The 22,949-nt window shown below is 41.5% G+C and overlaps 1 protein-coding gene across 1 annotated transcript in view; it reads right to left on the bottom strand.

The window, feature by feature from the left end:
* Positions 1 to 4,779: 4,779 nt before the first annotated feature.
* Positions 4,780 to 22,949, bottom strand: part of fgfrl1a (fibroblast growth factor receptor like 1a) — a 41,009-nt gene continuing 22,839 nt past the window's right edge. Inside the window, exons 4-7 of the mRNA XM_083561502.1 lie at positions 9,433 to 9,510; positions 8,032 to 8,316; positions 6,989 to 7,342; positions 4,780 to 6,778 (exon numbers count right to left, since the gene is read on the bottom strand). Of these exons, the coding sequence (XP_083417628.1) occupies positions 6,387 to 6,778; positions 6,989 to 7,342; positions 8,032 to 8,316; positions 9,433 to 9,510 (1,109 nt within the window). The 3' untranslated portion in view covers positions 4,780 to 6,386. The remainder of the gene's footprint in view (positions 6,779 to 6,988; positions 7,343 to 8,031; positions 8,317 to 9,432; positions 9,511 to 22,949) is intronic.

Here is a 22,949-nt window from a genome sequence, read left to right as displayed (position 1 = left end):
CGAGCGTAAATAAAGAATCAGACATGACCACATCAGACACATTGACCACTACAGAAAGAGAGAAAAGGAAAACATATTGAATACCACACAAGAAAAAAATCATGTCCCAGAAATGTTAAAGCAAACATTGGACTCCATAACCACATCAAACAGACAATGAAGCACTAAAAACAAACACACACACGGCTTCTCGTGTAGTGCATGAAATCGTCCATATCGTGCGGCATAATGGTACGCGGTAGACAAATGTTCGAGCAATAATGTACTTTATCAGAGAACTGGGTTCAAGATGGAAATGAAAGTAATTTCCGAGTTATTTGCACCATGGCTAAACAAACTGAAGGTAATTTAGATGACCGGAATCAAGTCGATTTTGGCCATGTACAGGTACTAGTTTTAAATGGAGAATGGAAAGGCTTTGCCAACAACAACATTAGGAGGAAGTGCCAAACTTCATTGGCACCAAATCCATCAAACTTTGGCACAGGACTATACAATAAACATCTGATTACAGTCACATTTATTCATTTTGGCAGGCGTTTTTATTCAGTGTGACGCAGAACACGATCTAAGCATATAATTAGCAGTTGATTGTCATGCTCAGTAATCCAGCAATGGCTCTTGGGTAGTAGTGGATTTTTTTTTCTCTCTAACAGATGTGATTGTACTAGGGGCTGTACAACTACTAATTTGCCTAGTCGACCATTAGTAAAAATAGTTGACTAGGCATCTTTTTTAGAGTAATTGCCACAATTTCCAGCTTTAAGGTGTTTTACACCAGTGGTCTGATTCTCGTCACCACATCTGTCTATGACTCACTCTTGATGCATTTCATGATGCTTCCCTCAGTCACATGTCTTTCCTCCATCCGCTACCTTCTTAAAGGAGCTCCGGCCGCTAACACATAATACATTACCGCTAAATTCAAACCCCCAAGCGAGCAAAATGAACAAAAAACAACACTGTGGATTCACGTTTATTATATTTAGAAAATACCACTTTTTATGCCAGTCGTATTGTTTTATTTTGTTGTCTTTATCTGCCACACGTTAAAGGCTGGTCCGTGAAAATATTGTCTGACATTAAACCAGTCCGTGGCGCAAAAAAGGTTGGGGACCACTGTTTTAAACTATCTAACCAAAAATTTAAAAACACAGCTTCTAAAGCTGTGTATCATATTGCAGTTTTTATAGGTGAGCCAGTTGTCAAAACCCTCACCTTTGTGGACGAGCTGAAATTGTTGTTTCTGAAACTTAGGTGCGGAAACCCGTTATAGTTAAATGATATATGAAGGACACGATGTTTACTCTCTGGATGTTGTTTTTTTTTCCCTCTCCCTTTACTTTGTCAGATTTAGCACTCGTAAACAATTCTGAATCGGCCTGCTTGAGGTGGCAGCATGGCTGCTGAATTGACTTTAGCTGTGGAAGTTGTAGTTTGTTAGTGTTGTGCAACTTGTGGCTCTGAAAGTGTTCTTTTACCCAGTGCTGGTAACAATGGACTTGATTCTGCCACAGTGCGAGGATGTTGTTGTAAATTAAAATGATTGAGTTTTAACAATAATAACTTCCTTTGAGAGATGGCAGGAGTGGGATAAAGCCAGTTTCGCCTCCTTATCATGCATAGTGATGCCAAAGTGGTAATGGTCTATTAACTGAAAAACATTCATATACATACTTTTCCCAGCAGTGTTATGTAGTATTTTCTGAAATTATATTTGGTCTGCTTTCTTTATTGTTTTTCTGCCTTACTGTTCTTTTTCACAGCATCAACTAGTGAATGTATTCGTCAACCATCTGACTAGTCTATATACCCCCATTATGTACAATATGGGGTAAACCCTATGATTGATTACTGTCTTCTATACCTACCATGTCTACATTAGTCTCTCTCTCTCTCTCTCTCTCTCTCTCTCTCTCTCTCTCTCTCTCTCTCTCTCTCGCTCTCTCTCTCTCTCTCTGTTTCTATGCCTCTCTGTGAATGTCTGCTTTGTAGGATTTTTGCTCTTTGCAGTGCATGCCAGATAATAGATGCATATGAATAGAAAGTTGTTATCATCACTTCACATGCCATGATTTGCCCAAACCAGTAACCTACAGTCACATGTGTGTGAGTGTGTGTTTTTCCCTTTGTGTTGCCTACAGCAACGAGCGCCACTCCAGTAGTTCATCGAAACACACAGCTCCGTGAAAAGGCCTAGGTGTGAACAGACACTATTGTACACATGAAACATGCATGAACTTTCGGGCTCGGCAGGGATTTGGGGTAATTTCCTGCACTGGGGCCCAATGAGAGCGAGCGTCAGGCCCTTGGGCCAGCTGTCATTGTGTCTTTATGGAAAAGAAATCTAAATCAGACCTTTGCTTTTGTACACCCTCAGGCCATACAAATGAGACGTGCCACCTAGGAGAGATAAAGCAAGCACCTCCGAAAGTCATTATTCCAAAACCTTGGCTGTTTTTATACAACAGAGAGCCTTTGTGCAATAGTAATGAAATGATTTACACACCAAAGTTCTAACCACAACATCTTGAATCACTTATTTGCATGCAGGTAAGGTTTTTTTTTTTTTTTTTTTGTGGTTCCGTGCAGTGTTGCACTGATGTTTTTGTTTTTGCTGTCAGAAAATGGAGCAGGGTAACATTTTCTCAGTAGTCACATGGGGCTGATTTCGCACTCATAATAAAGTACAGCGAGATTGAGTTGCTCACAGGAACATTCAGAGACAGGAAGCACTAGAGTTAGACTCATAACCTGTACATATCTTCTGCACATTGCTGCCTTGAGGCAACAAATAAACTTGTTAAGGGGTCTAAGGTCAGAAGTAGTTTTAGAAATGCAATATAAGCAATCTGTTAGTTAGTTAGTTAGTTAGTTAGATAGATAGATAGATAGATAGATAGATAGATAGATAGATAGATAGATAGATAGATAGATAGATAGATAGATAGATAGATAGATAGATAGATAGATAGATAGATAGATGTTTTTGTTTTGACGTCACAGGAGACAATATTTCCTATTCCGTGCTTCCTGTAGTGCACTGTGCTGTTTTCTGAAGGTCTAGAGTTCATCCAGAAGAGGACTCCTTATGAACGAAAGCAGTCCTCTTCATGTGATTGCTCAGTGTTTCCTCGTTGCCTCTTCTGTAACCTTTGTGCTGTTTTATCTCCAGCGTTGTCCGTCTAACAAAGCCTGTCAACAGATGTAATAATTTCTCCCATATCACTCACAGTACTGTACACATGACTTTCTACTGCACCTGAGATCAATTAACCAAATGCAATTACGCAAGTGAAAGACAATATACGTGGCCTCGACCTGCACTCCTTTGAGTAATTACAGGAAATAAGCTAAACTAAAAGGACACTCTCGGAAGGCTGCAGTTTAATGCGAGCAACGTGTTCTACCACCTGTTGACGACGACATGAGTGTTTTCTCTGTGTTCCTCCAGCGCTCTGGTTTCTTTCAACGCATCACCGAGTGGCTTTTATGAAAGGCAGATGAAATCCAGCTTATCATCGTCCTCCTCCTCCTCACCCAGGACCTTCAAAGCGCTATCAGAAATGTTTCCCGTGGACTAACACGTGACTCCAAATGTTTACGAAGCGCTAACATCCTCTAGGGTGGTCCCAGCGAGGGGGGATGGTTATTGATTGGAGTGAACAGGTATAGGGCCGGACAAGCACAGGACTTGCCTGCTCTTCCTCACCCATTCGTGCAGACGCAGATGTCCCGCACGGACATGCCTTTGATGACCCCCGTGCCTAAGTGATGTCAGCGTGGCCGCAGAGAGATTCCTTTCCTCTTAGGCAGCCTTGGCAGGATGTGTAAAGAAAGGGCCGAAAGACAACACCGAGATTAGGCTGCTTTTGTCACGGTTCTGTGGCAGACTTTAAAGGCCTTGGCTCCACTCCCATCTTGCAGATTCTTTTTTTTTTTTTTTTCCTCGATCTCTCATTCTTTTTCTCTCTCTTTCTATTTTGCTGTCTCTTTCTTCTTCTGTTTCTGCATTACTCCCTTTTATACCATCAAGGTAAACATTTAAAGGGAACTGCTTTTGCACATTATTAGAAAGGGGCGTGTTTTTATTTTTTTAGCCTTTCAAACAGCCGCTTTGTTGCAGAACCATTCTGTCTGTTTGAAAGAAGACAGAAACGCAAACAGAGGGCTCATTCTTTGAAAGGAGTGAGCAGGTATTCCCAGGTGTTGCCTGCACAGACGCATAGAGTTTCCGTTTTAGTGTGAATCAATGAAGGCGCTCGCCGCTACCTGAATGGCTGTTCAATTAAAACGGCACAAAAAAGAGAGGAATGTAGAGTGGTAGAGACAGTTAAAAAGTACAGCTAGGGCTTTGATTAGCTTCAGAGGACTTTTTTCCCCCTTGTTTTGTAATAATAGTGATCAGCAATATTAAAATTAGTGATACGGAAAGTTTACAGCACTTCACTTTATCCACATTATGTTACGTTAAAGCCTTATTCCAAAATGGATTCAATTTATTAACTTCTTTAAAAATATACAAACAATAACCTATAATGACAACGTGAAAGAAGTGTATTTGAAAACGCTCCTCCTCCAACCGGATTGAGCTTGAGGGGTTCTGCAAAAAATGAGTAGGAGAAACTGCTCAAAACGTATTGAGCAAAGGCTAGGAATATATATCATTTTTTAATATATATATTATTAATACATTTCCACCAACAGGTGCCATGATGGAGAGATCATGTTTTGCCTGATCGGTGAACAACAAGAAAACAAGACATTTTGAGCCCCATAAAAGATTTATCATTTTATTGGCAATGATAAAATGATTTTAAATGTTTCAATGTGACAAACATGACATTTTTTTTTTACCACATAAACAGAGGCCTGACTGTACAAGATTGTCCATACAAAGATAACTAATTACTAACTTCTTTTAAACTGCACATATAAATATTTTACACTTGATATATGCTACATAGCTTACATTGCAGCTATAAAAATAAAGAAAAACCATCGTCTATCTTGATTTATTTGGTTTGAAACATTTATTTAATGCCCAATTTAAGGTCACAAAAAAAAAAAAAATGCTAGCAAATAAATAAACTACACCTGTTAACTTTTTAGTTACAGGATTTGCATTTTGAGGGATTCCTAAACATCCTAAATGTTCATATAACTACAACTGAAATTGTGGAATAAGTGCATTAAATATAGATTCAAAACTTGGCAGTGTTCTGCACTTCCACATTCGGGTAATTACAGAAAAATACCAACAAAAAAAAAAACACACGCAGGGACTTTTGGACTGGGATCGGCTTTCTTGCACCTCGCGGGGTGAAATTGTCTTGCCTCAGTCTGATTTTAAAGCCCTAGCACCGAAAAATGCATAAAGGGCTGCCATTACTCGAGCAGTCAAAGGCATTTTACACAGTTTTCATATAGTGGTCAAAATAATAGCAATATGTCCTAGTGAAATAAAAAAGGGCCACCTGAGAGAAAGGAATTGGTATTATTATCCCGTACCTGAAAATTTAATCACTCAAATCTTAGAAAAAAAAAAAAAAAAAAAAAACAGGCAATTGTGTTGTTATTTATCCAATAAGTGGAGATACACTTAAAAGAGATACACTTAAATATCCAACAACATTTGCAACAACAAAAACTGATAATGCACATTCATGTACCAGAAAATGAAAGTCCAACTGATATGTGAAAGCCCACAAACCTCGACATGAATGACACGTACACGTGTATAGACTTCCATGCAGTCATTTCCAAGTAAAGGGCTTATTATTAGCCTCAGGAAATCCAAATTTGGCATATGTAGATTTAATAAAATAGTGTGTTTACCTGCAAACGTCTACATTGATGGGTTTAGATTGCAGCAAAAAGAACTAATTCTCACTGTAATTTGGTGCTAATGGAAACCGTATCCACAAAGTCCATCTGTGAAAGAGCATTAAAGCCGACTGGTCGAAGATGTGTTTGTTCACAAAGCCAAAAAGACGGTGTTTGCAATGCGTCGTCGAAGAGGCAATACAATCACTTTTTGTTTTCCGTTTAGCGCGTATAATGTCCGGAACTGACCTGAAAATGTGTTTCTCTGTATACTTTTGTGTGAAACGATTGCATCTTCTTGTTTTTTTGCTCCAGGCTCGTCTCGTGGTTAACATGTGGAAGTGTACTTTTGATAAAAGTTTTTGTACGAATTAACCTGGCTCATGTTGCATATGGGTTCGTGTTCTCTAGAATCAGTGGTGCAGCTTGGGCGAGCGTTCGCTTTCGCTTGAAGTTCCGCACAATGGTCCGAACTGTCACAAACTGCTACTGGTGAGGTCGCTATTGAGGGACAAACGAAGTGCAGACCTTGAACAGGAGCCTTGCGAGACGTCAGGAGGCTAACATTGGTAGTGGATGTGCTGGTGCTGGTGCACTTTTCCGTCCACGTGCGAGTGTGTGTGCGTGTGGATGTCTGTAAAGATCTTTGGGTAGACCTTGGGGCCGAGCAGGAGCTGTTGCTGCTGCTGCTGATTCAGATACTCCTCATAGCTCACGGAGCCCATGCAGTCCTTGTCGGCTCCCTGCAGTGGGCGCTCTCGAGGAGGCTGCCGATGGCCGTTGGCTTGGGCGGAGACGATGGCTCCTGAGGAACAGTGCTTTTTAGACTGGCAAAACCACAGGAGGATGGTGCCCAGGATAAAGACCACGCCAGCAGGAATGCCAATGATGACGGGCCAGGGGAGCCCCGGGGACGAGACGGCAGGGATATGCGGGAAATGGGGCTTGGTGTCTAAAACACAAAGAGGAGATTTAAGTTAGAAATGATGAGTTCCTATTTTAAAGCTATTGAGAAGATTTTACAATCCATTCCATACAATTCTTTGTTTTATTTCTTTGAACTAACAATTCGATGCATCAAAGCTTGTTTTCTTTTATATCAATTAGCATTAGACACTTCATTTCATTTTTCTTTGATTTGAGGTACAGAAGTGATACAGACCAGGCAGGACAGTAAGGAAGGCACTGCGGAAGCTGTAGCCCATGGTGTTGGCGCCCAGGCAGATGTACATGCCGGCGTCCTCTTCCTTGGCGCGGGTAATGAGCAGCTTGTTGAGGTAGGAGCCGTCGGGCCGTGACCACACCTCCCCGGTGGGAAGCACCACGAATCGGTGCTCTCCAACCTCGATGGTTGAATTGTACTTGCTCTCGTCACCAGGCTCCACTCTCTTGAGCCACTGGATAACGGGTTTAACGTCACTGCGTACTTTGCATTGGAAAGACGTGGTGCCACCGTAGTCTACCGTCGTGTTGACAGGATGAGTACCAGTCAGGATGGGCTTAGAGTTGGTGCGCTCTGTAGATAGATAAAAAAAGGCATTGTTTTTTAACAATTAACCTAAAGGTTCATTGGCAAAGATAGAGATGCCACGTTTTTGCACAAGCCCAAGTTTCACCTCCCCCTTGCTTGGAGCAGGGCTTTTTTAGAAACGTGTGTTTGTAAAGTCAGCAGGCACAGCTGGGATTTAATCTAGAGCAGATGCTAAATGAGATGGATAGAATCTTTCAAGCGCTCTGAATTTACCACCAAACAGTAACCATGTCGTAGTTCTGCACACTAAACCAGTCGAACCACTCAGTAGTAACGAAGCTGTTAATAAAGCCTTACGACTTTCCACCAAAAAGCAGCCAAAAGCCTGATAATTACTCAAGATGTATTATTCGGCGTAAACCGCTATACGACGATCCAAATTAATCGCGCGTTTATCACAAAACTCCGTTACACAACTCATATTCCACTCTGGCCACTTCATCCTAAGCTGACTTTTATGTTCTCAATTTGGGTGACAGAAAACATCAATCTGCTGTGAACTCGATCCGGTCTTTTTAAAAAAAACCTTTGTTTCAGGGCCAAACAAACAAATGAAAAGCAGATACTGCACATTAACCAGACACCTTTTCCATGCCAGGTCTATCAAACTGACACATCACGTCCGACACGTTTCGGAGACAAGCACATTCAGAGGGGAGAAGCAGATGACTTACGGATGACTTCCACTTTGTAGGTTGCGTTGATTTCTCCGGCGCGATTCGAGACGTGGCAAGTGTATTTGCCGCTGTGTTCTGGCGTAAGGTTTTTCAGGCTCAACGTCCATTTCTTCTTGCGGCTCTCGCCCACTTCCTCGGGCGTGAGTGGTCTGCTGTCCTTCAGCCACACAATGTCAGGTCTGGGGTTTCCACTGGCTGTACACTTTAGCCGCACCGAGCTGCCCACTGGCCGAGCTATCACTCGCTTTCTCATCTTGGCTGGCTGAGTGAACCGGGGCCGTACTGTAACAAAAGAAACTACATTTTAGAACTGGAAGATTTTTCTAGCTTTTTTTTTTTAAATGCCTGCATGTTAGAATTAATGGAATGTAATACACGGTGGGGGGCTACCTCTAGCAAAAATTACTAATCCACTCATCGGACTGAAGCTGTAATATGAGTAACATTCAAGTCAACACTCTAAATGAGATACTATTAAAGTCCAATATAATATTCCTTATAACTTGTTTGTGAACACCATGCCAATTCAGCACAAAAAATTCAAATACCAGCATTAGTCCAAGTAAGTGTTTTTGCAGGGTTTAGGATCCAGGGTTATAGACTCTCTGAAGGCACCATGTAATTTTTCACAACACTGATAATGTTTCAATGAAAACATCTCACACAAGGGCTGAAGTGAAAGCGCCACCACATGAGGGCAATTTGACAAAGCAAACAGCAGCTGCTCTGAACTTTTACCAGGCCGTTCGTCGCTGGCTGTTTATACTCACAGCGGAGTTCGAACAAACAGCAGGACAGAACACACAATAGTGAACTCGGGACTGTCTCTCTGTTGAGCGCGGCGGTGCTCAGTGTGTGTTTACGACTCAGACCTCGTATTGAATTGGATGGTGGAATGGAATGCTTCCCCCCTTACACGATACTTAAATAGCCTGCTCTTTCGCTTGTCAAACGCAATTACCAAAGCAAAACCCAAGTCTAAAGCTGGAGGAGAGTATACCAATGTAGGGTAGGACAATAATGGCTGTGTCCTAATTGGTCAAGGTTTGATTGTTGTGTTTTTTTTTTATGTAGCTGATTGTTCTTCAAATGATGTAAAATTGCTTGCATGGAAAAAGAGTAGCTTGCAAGTTGTAATAAAATAATAACTCAAAGAAAAGAGAAAAAAAAACCCAAAATATATGCCTGCTATTTCCATCGAACCACATTCATGTTTTACAATTGAAAACTGATGCGCGACCTCAAGTCATGCCATACGACCGTAAGCCCAAAAAATAGTTGCTTTATGAAACTTTGTTGGCGAACAGAAAAGGATTCCTTCTTGATCTTGGGAAGCAATTACAGCTAATAAGAATAAATGGAGTTCAAAGGGACGATCAGAGAGCTCTAGCACCTTACCCAGTTTTCCTGACAGGTCGGTGGAGAACTCGGCATCTCCCGCTGGTCTGGCATCATCCTTCCCTGAGCTCGAGTCATCTGCGCAGAGAGAGAAGACAGCAACTTTGAAGCTTACATATCAAAGCGCACCTCTGCATTGCACTCATTCCAGTACTCGCTGCCGTTTTTTTTGCGCGTGTGCGGATTTCGGCTTTGACCGAAACGTAAATCTGGCCTGAGATAAGTCAGTGAAGTGAATTATAACATGACACGGTAGCTGAGAGCTGTGCTATGGCTTACGTGTGATTAATTGGCCTACGGGTGCCAAACGAAACTGTACGACTCCATGTTACCAAAAAAATAAAAATAAAAAAATGTCCTACATTTATCAGTTCGCAAGAAAGAAGCTCACTAGAAATAAAGACGCAGGAATTATTCAAGTCAACGATATGAAAACAAAGAACATAAAGACTAGTGATTAGTGTGCAGGCGATTCAAAGACCTCCGTTCTGTGGGATACCTGTTTAATTCCTAAAAGCAAGCTTCAAGAGGCAAATGGGGAGGGATGGAGAGTGAAAAGTGCGAGTGGAAATTTAGGGCCTTTCTGCTCTGGTTACATCCCCCCCCTCCTGCCAGCTCATCCATTCAACACATGACTGGCATTTTCAGAGCTGTCAGCTCTTTGAACCTGTCGGCAGGCTGTTTTGATCTAAGAGTGGACGCTGTTTAATGCTCCTGCAGGAGAGGCTCCAACCTGGGCAGAGAAAAGACTTGGCCCATTAAGCTTACAGCTTCATTATTGCTCTCCAAAACCCTACTCTTCCCCTTTGCTGCGCCTCAGCAGCACATAGCTCTTTTGTTTCGGGTTTTATCCTCATCAGAACAATTACCCAGAAATTTTCATTGGACTGATAACAATGGATTCCGGGTTTGGCCGCAGACCCGCTTCGATGCTCATAGTATGTATGTTTAGTATCATTCATAAAAACGTCTCCTTAAGGCCAAAACAGCAGTTGGAGCCCTCGGGTTAAAACGTGTGCCAGTTTTCAAAGTTGCAATAACGTATACATTCTTGCGAAAGCTCCTAACCACTGGCTGAGCTGCGACGATGAACGAAATCTAGTGAAAAAAAGTCAAGAAAGCGCTCGGGTGTTCAAATTTCTAAACAAACTTCTGCTCCCCTTTAATTAAGTACAATTGACACTGCGGTGAGCTACATTTCACACGTCCACCGGTTTGCCGTTCTTACGGTTCCTAGCCGAGCGATGGAGCTGTTTGGATAACCCCTCCATGTGTTTGCTTTTACATCTGCTGTAGAGACGAGTGCAGAAAACAGGCCTTGTTCGACGGGAAACTTGAGCACGCTAAGCCCTGTTTTTCTCCAAGATTATGTCTGTCAGATGTTTTAATGTTCAGGGGCCCTCAAGGTGGTGCACTAAAAATCTAGCCGCTAGTTAGCTGGATCACGAAGCCAGCAATCCATGTCCCTCTTGAACAAAGTTCTCGATTGGCCGTGTGAAGTTCTCAGGGCAAGCGGAAAAAAAAAAAAAGCTGAATATTTATGGTTCTTGCTAGTTACAGAAATCCAGTGCGGCCATGTATCATGCAAATCATTACAAAGCAATGTCCTTGCATCCATCTTTGTTCGCAGCCACTTCTAATTAAAACGTATAATCAAGTTGCGAATGCTAATTATTCCGTCTTCGTATACGTCCTGGCCGAGTCAGCAATGATAAACGAGCGATAAACGAGGCCTCTAAAGGAGTGTCAGAATGGTGGACTTGCTGTTAGTTTGGCTTTGATTTACTGAATTACAGCACGCAGCTTATGGAAACTATTACTGATTTTGGTGCTACACAGCTTCATATTAACAGCCAGCTCCAAATGGTGAAAATTTATGAGCCGTGGTCACAGTGGAGACATTGCTACATTACAGACTACAGTCATACTCCTAAATGAATAACAACTGACAAGTTGACAGATTAACTGCCTGTCAAGCGTATTTATGTTCAACTAGACGAGAGGATCCTTGCAGCACTTTTTATCCGAGGCTATTGAGCCAGCGTTCTGCGTTACACCAGACAGAGCACACTACAGAGTCGAGTCGAGCAGCCCAAATATCACCTCTATACTTTTTCGAAGTCGCGACACCTTTCCTAATTCAGCTCACCCAATTCTGACAGGGTCACCACCTTTTTCTCTTGAACTTAAAACATCTGTTGGACGAATACGTCACCATTTCCTTTTTAATATTCTCTACACTTTGATTTGAATTACTTAAGGCAGAGTCTACAACAACTCGCAAATTAGGATACAAATGTAGAACGCGGCACCTGGGGAATTTTCTAAAAAAGTTACAAAGAGCTTTTGAAATCATTTTCCAAGCTCCTACAAAGGCTCTGACTATGACTTCTTCCATAACGTCACCTTCCTATTGACTCAGAGGCAGCGTGATTAGGTACAGTCCTTCTCGCTTTGGCACAATCCCTGACAGTCTGCCTCGATCCTCCTTTTTGGAGGAGCACAAGACGGCTTTACTAAAAGGCCTTACTCTGGCAAATAAGGACTGACCTTGCATTAAGCATTTCCTTTCCTCTTTTAAGGATTACCGGCGCAGGGGGAGAAGATAATGACTGTAGTCGATGCTGTGTTCCGCCTCGGGCATTTAGGAATCAAGAGTGCATCTGGGGAATAGGGAAAGTTACTGTAGCAAAGATTTTGGGGATTTGTCTCCCAAAGGTATAACAGTACATAGGCTTGAAAGGGCTCCAAAGTAAGGAAAACGGGAAGTTTTTTAGGTTTATGTAACCCCACTTTACAGCGAGACAAATTCCGAAATCCACCGTGACTTCAACCAGGATAAAGCAGTTAGTGAAGATGACTAACTTTTTTTTTCATTGAAAAAAGCATTGAAGGCATGAGGAAGGATGCCGCCTTGACAGGATCCTTCTTTTCAACTCGAAACGTCATCACCAAGATCATTTCAGGGAAGTAGAGAAGTGGTGGACTGAGGCAACACAGGCTCGATTTAATACACCCAAGGCTTAGAAAACACATACGCTTGTGATTACTTTGCGAGGAAGTAATGCTGTCTGTATGTATGGCTTTGTTCGATGTGTGAGATTCATGTCTCATCCTGGTTGTGGTTTGATCACAGACCATCAGTGGTAATTATGCCCACCTGTGAGGGGGTAAAGTAAAGCCTGCATTAGGCCATGGCGCTTTGGCACACAGCCATTTTGGACACCAACTAGGTTTCTGTACAACACTAATGTGCTCGTTTGAGATTCATCTGTATAACGGGGTTTTAATGCCACTTTAAAGAAAAGATTCCGAGAGTAAAGTAATCGCAGTACCATGAATATCATTTAGACTGCACAAAAGAATCAATTTCCTCGAGTTTTTTTCTACGTAACCGCTGCAGGGTCCGTTTACTAAATTAGAAATTTGCTAAAGTCGAATCTATTGAATCAAATCCTCCCCATTCTCTTATTTTTATTTATATTCTCTTAATTTAGACCTTATTCTAATAGTGCTATGACTTTAATCTCGTAACCTAATCTCGTATTCTTGGCACTGAAGGTGGCACTGAAACGCTGTCGTACATCCCAGATATTTTTTCGGGAAAAAAAACTTCATATCAATTAAATGTTGACAGCTCTAGAAGTTCAATTCTCTGCCCATACTTCCTGGTTTATTAGTATCTCTTCCCTGTTAATCACAGCGACGTCCGATCATGGCATGTATGCTCTCATGTGCTGCCCTGAAATAAAAGTCAAATTTAAGACGTTTTTAAGACCATAAGAATGAAATTTAAGCCCTATTTTACAACACACACACACACACACACACACACACACACACACACACACACAAATACTTTCTTTTTCTTAAACCAAGAATCGCTAAATTGCACTTCCCTATAGCTGAAAAATAAAATTAGTTTTTACGTCTGTGATACAATCCAAGAGAGATTTGCGGCAATAGCAGAAAGCTGAATTGGCTGTATCATGGTGGTCAAATTTTTGTCCTAATACGGCAAATTAAATTCGGAATAGCAAAAAACGCTACAGAACCACGAAAACTAGCAAACAAACACATTCTAAAGTGCGGTTATCAGCAAATTTGAGACTTCTTAAGACCTAAAATATAGATGTCTTTATTTTAGACTTTTTAAGACACCGCAGAAACCCTGTTAATATAGTGAGCAGTCCTTTTAACAAACACTCAAAACATGTCTACATCCTAGCCTGGGTAAAGATCACAATGGTTTGTAATCACAGCTTCAGCCAGTATGGCAGTGACCACTCAGGGGCATTTTTTCACCTTCTTCAAACTCCTCCCAGGGTAATGCACGACCCCATGCTGATGTTCTCACAGCAGTGTTTAAGAAAGCAACAACATGTTATCATTAGAGGGCCATGCTGTCTGAGGCCTCAGAAAAAATACACACGGCAGGATCAATTGCAGCGAGGTAGCGTAACAGAGTCTTGCGTTTATGTTAGCATGTTTCCTCGCTCGATTCCTTTAACACCGTGACATCCACTTACTTGAATCCTCTCTTTTACATGCATCTATTATTATTATATCTATTATCCCAGAATACGGGTTTTAACAGTGGAGACTGCGAGCATGTGGAAACCGGGCCGTAAATGTCGACCTTGATATATTTTAGAGGTTTACACTCCACGAGTTAAGTATCATGTTCTGCACATATCCGCAGTAAAAGTTCTCGATTGGCGCGCTCTTCGCAAAGCTCAGCACGCAGCAGCAGTTGGAAAGCACATTTCCTTCATACCTTTGTCCGGGCGGCTGCTTTATATCGTGTTCGCACTTCGTTTTTACGTGCCGAAATATTAAAGGAGGGAGATTTCTAAAGATGGGTGTATATGTGGGATGAGGAACAGAAGTGAATGTAAGGACAAACTACATGCTTGGAGAAGTCAGGAGGAGAGTTGTGAGCAAAACAGGTCAAGTGTTTGTGTCTCTATATACAAACACTTCCAAAAAGAGAGAAAGAGGGAAAGAGAGAGAGTTTAGTTATAGCCAATTGTACAAGAATGATGCCAATTGTGTTCATTATTTCTAAAGCGAATAACACAAAATATTTTGACTAATTGAGTTAAATATCAGGTGTATCTCAAGCACATCACAATTTGGCACGAAGCAGGAGGGGATTGGTGGCATTTCTGGGTGCTGGACATTGCCCACCTGCTTTCACTGACCCCCTCCCCCCTTTCACCCACTCGCCCCCAGCTGCCTGCCTGTAATTCTAGCAAACATCAAGAGCAGGACGGAGGTTTAATGAATTAACATATCTCGGATATTGATTGCACCAAGCCTCCTTTGAAACAGACACCTCCGCCCCTGCACGCTGAACTCGCGCTCGTTCGGGACCGGATTGTTTCGGAATAAAAACGACGCCTTAAAAGGTGTAAAACCCGGAGGTGTCGGTTACTTGAGTGAAATTCATTCAGTGAAACTTTAACTTAATCAAATGCTGAATTGTAGCCAGGAGACTTAATGAGCTTTAAAAACACCCGTTGTTTTAAAAAAATAAAAAAAAGCCTACAATTTTTCTTTATTCTTTTCATTGGAGAACAAAGGAGAAAATCTAGTGTTTCTTTAAAAAAAAAAAAAATGAAGTTATGCTATACTTTGGCAAATTGAACTTTTTGCGATGCTTTATGTTTAGAGAACATTTACTCAAACTCCTAATTTCAGACCATTTAGTCTCATTTCAGTTCTTGGCAAACGCAAGATTGTGATTCATGGGTTGTAGCCTCCAAACCATTGTAGAAATCTTTAAGGAGTTTGAACTACTCCAACATTTCAATCAACAATACAAACAAAAACAAAAAAAAATTTGCATATTGAGGTCATGCCAATGAAAACAGCTTTGAACAGGAATCGTGAATGCAGCGCTCCAGGACGAGTATTATAGAGAAGTTTGACGCTGGTAATACCAGATACATTCCATCAACACATACTTTCATCGAGGCTGTGCGGAGGCACCCAGTTCACGTTTTGAAGATGACAGGAGGAGTTGAGAGAAGGAGAGCTGGTGCCAATTCACCGCGAGCCACTTTCGCTCTGACAATCAGCAACACATGTACAAAGACTTACTCACCCTCCTGAATCATGTGTTCCTATTCTCAAATTTGTATGCACCTCAAAAGCTACAGAGATTGAACAAAGTTTAAGGTTTAATCACCACATTAAAGAACATCGTCACAGAAAATAAGGGATGTGTAACATCTTCCACACTGATTCCACATCTTAACATTTCTGTTACAATGCATCATTTAGTGTGTTGGTCAAGTCAAGTCAAGAGGCGATAGACAATCCTTAAATGTGTCAAAGTATTTTCGATTTAGCTTAGATTAAACAATTCTTACAGGCGTAAAACCAGCAGGGTTCGTTTTTTTTAAAGTTCAGGCCTTGTATTATTCATTTGATTAATATAAGATCAAATGCAGAACAAATATAAAAAACATTTAATAATGGCAGCTTCATACAGCTCCATCGTCTCAATCGATACTGGTCCAACTTTGAGCCTGGATGGGGTAGGATCAGGATTGCAAAGACCGGAAAACTTTCCATGCGAACTTCATCTTCATCGAGTTGGAAACTTAACAGGAATTTATGTGAATGAATTGGAAAACTTGGAGAAATTCTGAATACTGAAATTGGGTTCCCTGGTAGTTTAGTGGTTAGGATTCGGCGCTCTCACCGTCGCGGCCCGGGTTCGATTCCCGGTCAGGGAATCATTGCACAAGCCAGTGCACTCTTAGTGCCGGTCCCAAGCCCGGATAATTGGTAAAAATGCGCTAAATCGAACATGCGGATCACGAATACGGATGCTCTTGCGACCCCAAATGGGAGAAGCTGAAAGAAATATGTGAATACTAAAATTATATTGTGTGCAGGATTCAAGAATTGATCTGTGTTATGTCATGGAGGAAAGCACAGTGCATGTAGGGGGTGTGGCCTCAATAACACTGCAGGAAGTGTTCTGTGTGCATGTGATTGATGAATGTGCAGGGCCGAAACTCAAAAGAAATTGCATCAAATCTGATTGTTTTAACTAAGATTATCCTGCAAGATGTTTTTCTTCAACTACATTTAAGTAGTATATGTAATTTTGTAAAATCCCAGTTTAATCCCATTAGTTCATATATATTACTGGTACTTCCAATAAAACGTTTCCTGGATTTTTCCAACCCTAGGCAGGATGCAAGTGCATGAACTTAAACTCAACTCTACAATCAGTCTGAATCAAAAGCCATGTTTAGACAAGGCTCAGTAAACTATACTAGATTTGCGACAATACAAAAGAACAAGCGGGAATAAAAAGAGGCTAAACTAAAGAACAGGTGTACACGATAGGAAAGAGATCAATGACCAGACAGGGGCGTAGGCAGGGACAAAAAGCACAGAAAAACATCCTTTAAATTCCCACAACATGCCAATAGTTGGATGAGTGACTCTGTACATGAATTGTGTGCGATTGAGTGTGTGTATTTCCGCCTCATGCCTGGTATTCCTCAGATAGGATCCACTTTACCCTGACCAGGAGAAACCGGTTCGAGAAAATGAATGAATGACGTGTATTTAGCATTTATATCTGGAAAGCTTACACATAAAAATGTCTGCAGTGCATTAGTGTTTCTGCTTCTGCTCCTTCAATCAAAAGCATGAAACGCTATTAAAAACATCGCATCTGAGTTATACAGTTAATAATAACTGGTTTGGATTATTCTACATCGTGATCAAAGCGACTGTGCCGTTTGATTTTTTTTTTTTCCCGAAAGGAACAAACACGGCAACAAATCAGCTTCTGGAAAAGGAAACGAAAAAGCAGCGCACTCCAAAAACATTGAAGGTCACGCTAAACAAAGCGCTGAGAGACTTCAAAGGCAGCCCTGCGATGAGGCAGTGTCTTCTCCTCGAACACATCTGAACTAATTGGTGCGTCGATTCTCTCTGACCACACTCCACTTGTTTCCTTTTGTACGGGTCGCGCCACCGTGCAGTCAGGGCTCGATAATCAGCAGTCGTCTGAAAGAAAGGATGGCGAGGGATCCGAACAAAGACCTAAGTCTCTAATGAGAGAGGATTCCACCGCTGTACCGGTCACCCAGCGCCGTGGAGAAAACGCTATTATATGTCGTTAAAAGGGTGGAAACTCGGGGTAGGTGTGTAGACGTGGGGGGCTCAAAAGGATATAGGCGCCACCCTCTGCGTCGGCCCTCTAGGAGCTCCTCAGGGAACAATGGTGGAACAAGCTTAATCCTGGCCGGCTTATAATGAGCTATAAGCTTTCCTTTCAGAGCAAAAACGCTCTCCCTTCTTTGGCTGCTAATCAGGGACAAAATGCCCCTATGCTTTTCAGGATTGCAAAATCCCCATTCCATCGCAGGTTCCCTCGTCCCTTGTTTTGCATTTTCAAGTGTCCATGGTTGAAGAGGAGAAGAGCTTAAGGTCCATGAGAATGGTCAGGCATCTAAACGCATGGAAGCTTTATGTTTGAGTGGGCCTTTTGAGGCTGCGCAGAGATACACAGCGATGTTTTTTTGCGGCAAAGAGTTCGAAGGACAAAGAACGACGAGAAGGAAGCGGGGAACATTTTCTCCTTTTTATACATCGCAAAAGAAAGCAACAGCACTGCCTCGTCTTACTGTGAAGAACACGCTGCTATTCAGGCTATTCCTGAGTAATCCATTATGCACCACCAAAATACCTGAAGTCACCCACAGACAAAGTGATGTGAACTCATTAACATGCGTAACACCATTTTCCCCCGACTTGTCTTAATGTCAGAGTAATCTGTTAAAGTAAAATGACTTGTGTAATTTAACTGTCTTCACGTCGAATGTTTTGTGGGCAGGTGAAAAAAAAAAAAAGAAACTTTTTTTCTTTCTGCCTTTTTTTTTTTTTTTTTTTTTTTTTTTTTTTTTACAGGCGAGTCCACGTGAAACAAATGCCTTCCCAATTTATCGCTAAGAGGCAATTAGGTGTTACAAATTAACAAAGCATTCCATCCTGTGGGGAAGATTTTCTGCAAGCGCCCATGCGATAGGAAACAGGCCTTAGTGTGTGAAGGACATGTGAAGAGCATTTCGAAGTTTAAAAGCACTTTTTTTGTTTTCTACACCAGATGCGTGTGTGGAAGATCACGCACGTCGTGACCCTTCGCGTCCTTCCGCCGATTCATCTCGAGTCAATCCCTTCACAATCGCTTTGCCTCGAAGCAAGCTGACGATATTCATATTCAACTTTCTCTTTTTTTTGGACATGAATCATAGCTGACACGCCTAGTCAAGATGCGTTTTTTTGATAAATTCCTTGGCCTACAAATTAGACGGCACCTCCTGTCTACTCCGTCTCTCGCCACGCGTTGAAACCGAGCAGAACGGTGATGTGGGTTGTGTTGAGACTCTGCCTCCGCCTATTAAAGCCTTCACAAACAGGCAGGCGTGAAATGTAATCCCGAGCCTTATAACTTTGGTCCGGTCCTAGCCGCTTGAGTGCTTTGTTTGCATTTTCCCCCTTTTTCCGGATCTTTGAGTGGCTCCCTTTGCCAATGCCTTTGAAACTCAAGCTTGCCCCCACCTGTAGAGAGACGAGCACAGTGTTACACGCATTATTGTGCGCTTAAAATGGCATCTTCATTTCCTCTGCCTTGCTTCCGGATGAGCAGGTCAGTAACAATAGAAAAGAGGGAGGATCTGTTTGGCTTGTGGTGGTGGTGGTGGTGGTGGTGGTGGGACTTTGATGAAGAAGAAAAAAAAAAAAAAAAAAAGAAAACCTGGATCATTCCCAAGTTTATCCTGACTCACAAATGAAATGTTGATTCACCGGTGATGAATATAAGGCTCAGAATACATGAAGTGCTCCGATGAAGACTTTTGGAGCGCAAGGACGTGTTAATCCTTTTTCCTGAGGTTTGTCTGTAGCGTATTTTGGAGGAGTGAGAGGTTATCCAAGTTTATATATGATAAGGTCTGTCTGGTGAACCAGTATCAAAGCAAAAAGAGTATTACATTGCAAAATTGTAACTGGATAGCCTTTGAAATCTTTAGCGTAAAAAGTCCTATGTTTTCAGAGTTAGTTCTTTTCTTGTTTTCTGTTTGCATTATCTACTATTTCTCATGAAGTTCCCTTCTGGTTTAAGGGGGAGTGGAACCAAGCCATGCTTTTGCAGAAAAACTGGGAATGGAGTTGGTGAAACAATGGGTAAAAAAACAAGTAAAAAGGGTATTCTGTGTTCTTTCCTGCTTTCTATTCTAAAATCCTGATCCATCTAGGCCTCGCTTCACCAAGCATGTCACTCGTCTCTGACAGACCCTGATTCCTGGCAGGCCAGTGGACACATGACCACTGAAGCTGAGCAAAGTACAAACGAAGACAAACCTACTGAGTAGCCTGCCATAACAAGTTGGTTAACACATGAAAGGCAGGCAAAAGAAGGGTTTTGTATTTCTCTTTTCACCTATTTCCTCTGTTCTTACCAGTTCCATGACTTATTATTCTCTATTTGAACCAACACAGTTCGCTTTCTTTCCTGGGAACCTCATGCCTTGTATTGAAGATATATGTATAAGGGCAAAAGGACATCTGTATAAAAAAAAAAAAGATACTCCAATTTTATGGCAATTAAACTGCGATTATTTTGGAACTCAACCCCGGATATCTCCTCGCTCTAAACCATGAATGTAATTTCTCTAATCTGCTTGGAAAATACGTTTAATATCTAATCGGAAAAAATTTCGAAAGGGAGCCCGCGAAGGTCAAGAGATCGGGCCGCCATGCGATCTGTTTTCTTAGGTTCTGCCCCAAGACAGCTGTGGAATCTGACACTTGTGTCGAGGAGTGCATAGAGAAAAGAGATTAGGGAGAGCGCAGGCGGACTTTCTCATTCTTGTCACGTTCATCGACCAGCGCAGAAGGACAACTTTCTTTCAAGTTCTCCTCCAAAGATTCCTGTGATGAATGCCGTGAAACATGAGCATGTTCCGACTTTGTTGAGCGTTCCGTGCAAAACGCGGGAAAAAAAAAAAAACAGCTCTGGTGTGCGTTCTCACAAAATTGCTTCCAAAGATATCATGTTTGAAATTTTCGGGGTTTCCGGCTGCCCGGCACATTCAGCCTTAGCAGCCAGAAGGGAAGGAGAATGTCAGCTATGAAATGACAGGTCTGTTTTCACAGTTCGGGTAAATCTCTCATTTTGTTTTGGAAGATTTCAAATAATTACGTTCCAGGAAAAATATTTCCCGAAGCCACTCTCAAGCGTGCCAGTCAGAAAAATAGATAAGGAGATCCGCGAAGTACAGAAGTATTGATAAAACCCACTGTCACAGGGATGATAAGATCAGAATGCGGAAAATCTGGCTTTATATCTTACCGTTCTGTATCAGCTGTTTTGCCACAAAAAGAAAATACATGTACAAAGAAAACCCTTCTAGCTGATAAGTATGTGCACAAAAGCCTTCAATTTCCCAGCAAAAAATCTAATTCATTGCTAAGGTGAACAGAAACTGATGAACTTGTTCTACCAGACTGACCACCTCAGGGTATCTGGAAGTCTTAAGGGAAGCCCTGTATTCAGATCACTAGATATCTTAAGCTTCAGTTTTCCTGGATTAAGATCACTACCAGATGTTGGCTGAGCAGCAGCTTCTAAGGCCCAAACAAGCTCCACAAATCACTATAAATCACCAGGGACTTCTCTGTAGCTTCCTACATGTCTTAATTTTGCAATTACTCCAAATCACGTCTGCACCGTGTTCATAAACAAGGAGTAAATCTCATTTATCTTAGATGCATTGTTTTCTTTTTGGTAGCCGGTTTATGTTGGCAAGAGCCACCAAAAGCAACACGAACCATTACTGTAGCGGTCTTTTTTCAAACGCTATCGTATAATGACCCTCTCTGCTGGCCCCTCTGAGGGCTAGCTTTCTTCTCATTAGTTTAGCCAGCGATGCCGTTTCCTCCTGTTATGTAACAACACGAACCTCATCTCCAGTTAGCCTTAACAACCATACTGTTAAAAAATATAAACGCTGGACTCTGCGATCAGTAAACAAACAGGGAAAATAAATCTGTCATCAAACGTGGATAGCATGAACGAGTGGTGGAGGAAGTGAGAATGGAAAGAAAAAAGATCACGCTTGGAGGACGGGGAGCAGTGTATAGCTGGGATCTATAAGAAGTACAAGCGGTTCCCAGAGCCAGCACTGCCACTGATGGATGGATGCTAATGTCTTTCCCATCTGGCTCAAAGACGGGCAAGGCTACTAATGAGTCCTATCATCACTGGACTCCAGTCCTCACTGGGACATTCGATCACTAAGCCATAAAATTCAGGGTGGACTACACAAGCACTTCCAGCACTTCAAAAACACACTGTTATTCTAAGGTTAATTTAAAACCCTGTCCACGGGTATACGGATAACATTATTATTACTTAGAATTTTTGCCTCCTGGTCCACCCGAACGGCAAAAACTTTAAAAAAGAAAGTTGGTTTTCATGTGTTCTTCATGTGCATAGACTCGAACCTGCTTGGTTTCTATCACAATATAATTTCATTTTGGGTTATTTTCACTATCTTTGTATTCATTCTTTTTTTTTTTATATAAGATCTGTCTGTCCATCCATCCATCCATCCATCCATCCATCCATCCATCCATCCATCTATCTATGAGCTCAGCCGTAGTTCACCCTCATTGCCCGATTTCAGTGCGGAAGCAAACAGAGGAGCTTTTGTGTGGTGAAAAAGAAAAAGAAAACAATCTTTTAAAAAAAGAAAATATTTCTCCAAATGAAATTGAATTTAAGAGCCGGGAAAGACGGGCAAGGCGTAATTTAAAAAAGGTGTCGGATGTTCTTGTGAGTGCGAACGGGATAATATCAAGGAACAAACGGTTGGGGCTCAGGTGCGGTCTGAACTAATTACAGAGACCACCCACAGACGTGGAGAAAGGCACGGATCAACTTCCATGCTTGCATTCAGGCTTTATTGCTCAAATATGGTTCAATAGTTGAAAATGTGGCACCACTTTACTTTAAACGCCTTACATGCTACCAAACGGAACCCCCCCCTCCAGAACTGCTAAAACGGATGTGTCATTCTAGAACAATATTATTATAAGTCTGTAAGAAAGTTTGTGGAGCCTGTGGAATTATCTGGATTTCTACAAGCAGCTCCTGGAATGTTTTCCAAATCCTAATAATAAATTTAGTATTATATAACTGGACAAAAAAAAAAATGGAAGTATTTAAAATTAGATATAAATGATGTCTTTTTTAAATGTCCTGTTTAGTCAATCTAAAACACCGATCTTTTTTCTTTTGATGAAATCAATTAATTTGATTTGCCTCTTTTGGCCTGTAGTCTTGTCGCTTTAAATAAATTTTTTAGAGCCTTGATATTGTTTTTTCCTCAGACAGTTTATTAATCCCTCAGTTATTACAAGTCCTTCAGGTCATGTTTCTGCAAATCAAACACACATCATAAGTCTCCATCAAGCTTCTC

Source organism: Silurus aristotelis (genome assembly GCF_946808225.1).
Source record: "Silurus aristotelis genome assembly, chromosome: 14".
NCBI classification, from domain to species: domain Eukaryota; kingdom Metazoa; phylum Chordata; class Actinopteri; order Siluriformes; family Siluridae; genus Silurus; species Silurus aristotelis.
Note: the sequence above shows the minus strand (reverse complement) of the source record. Positions and strands in the feature narration are given on the sequence as shown.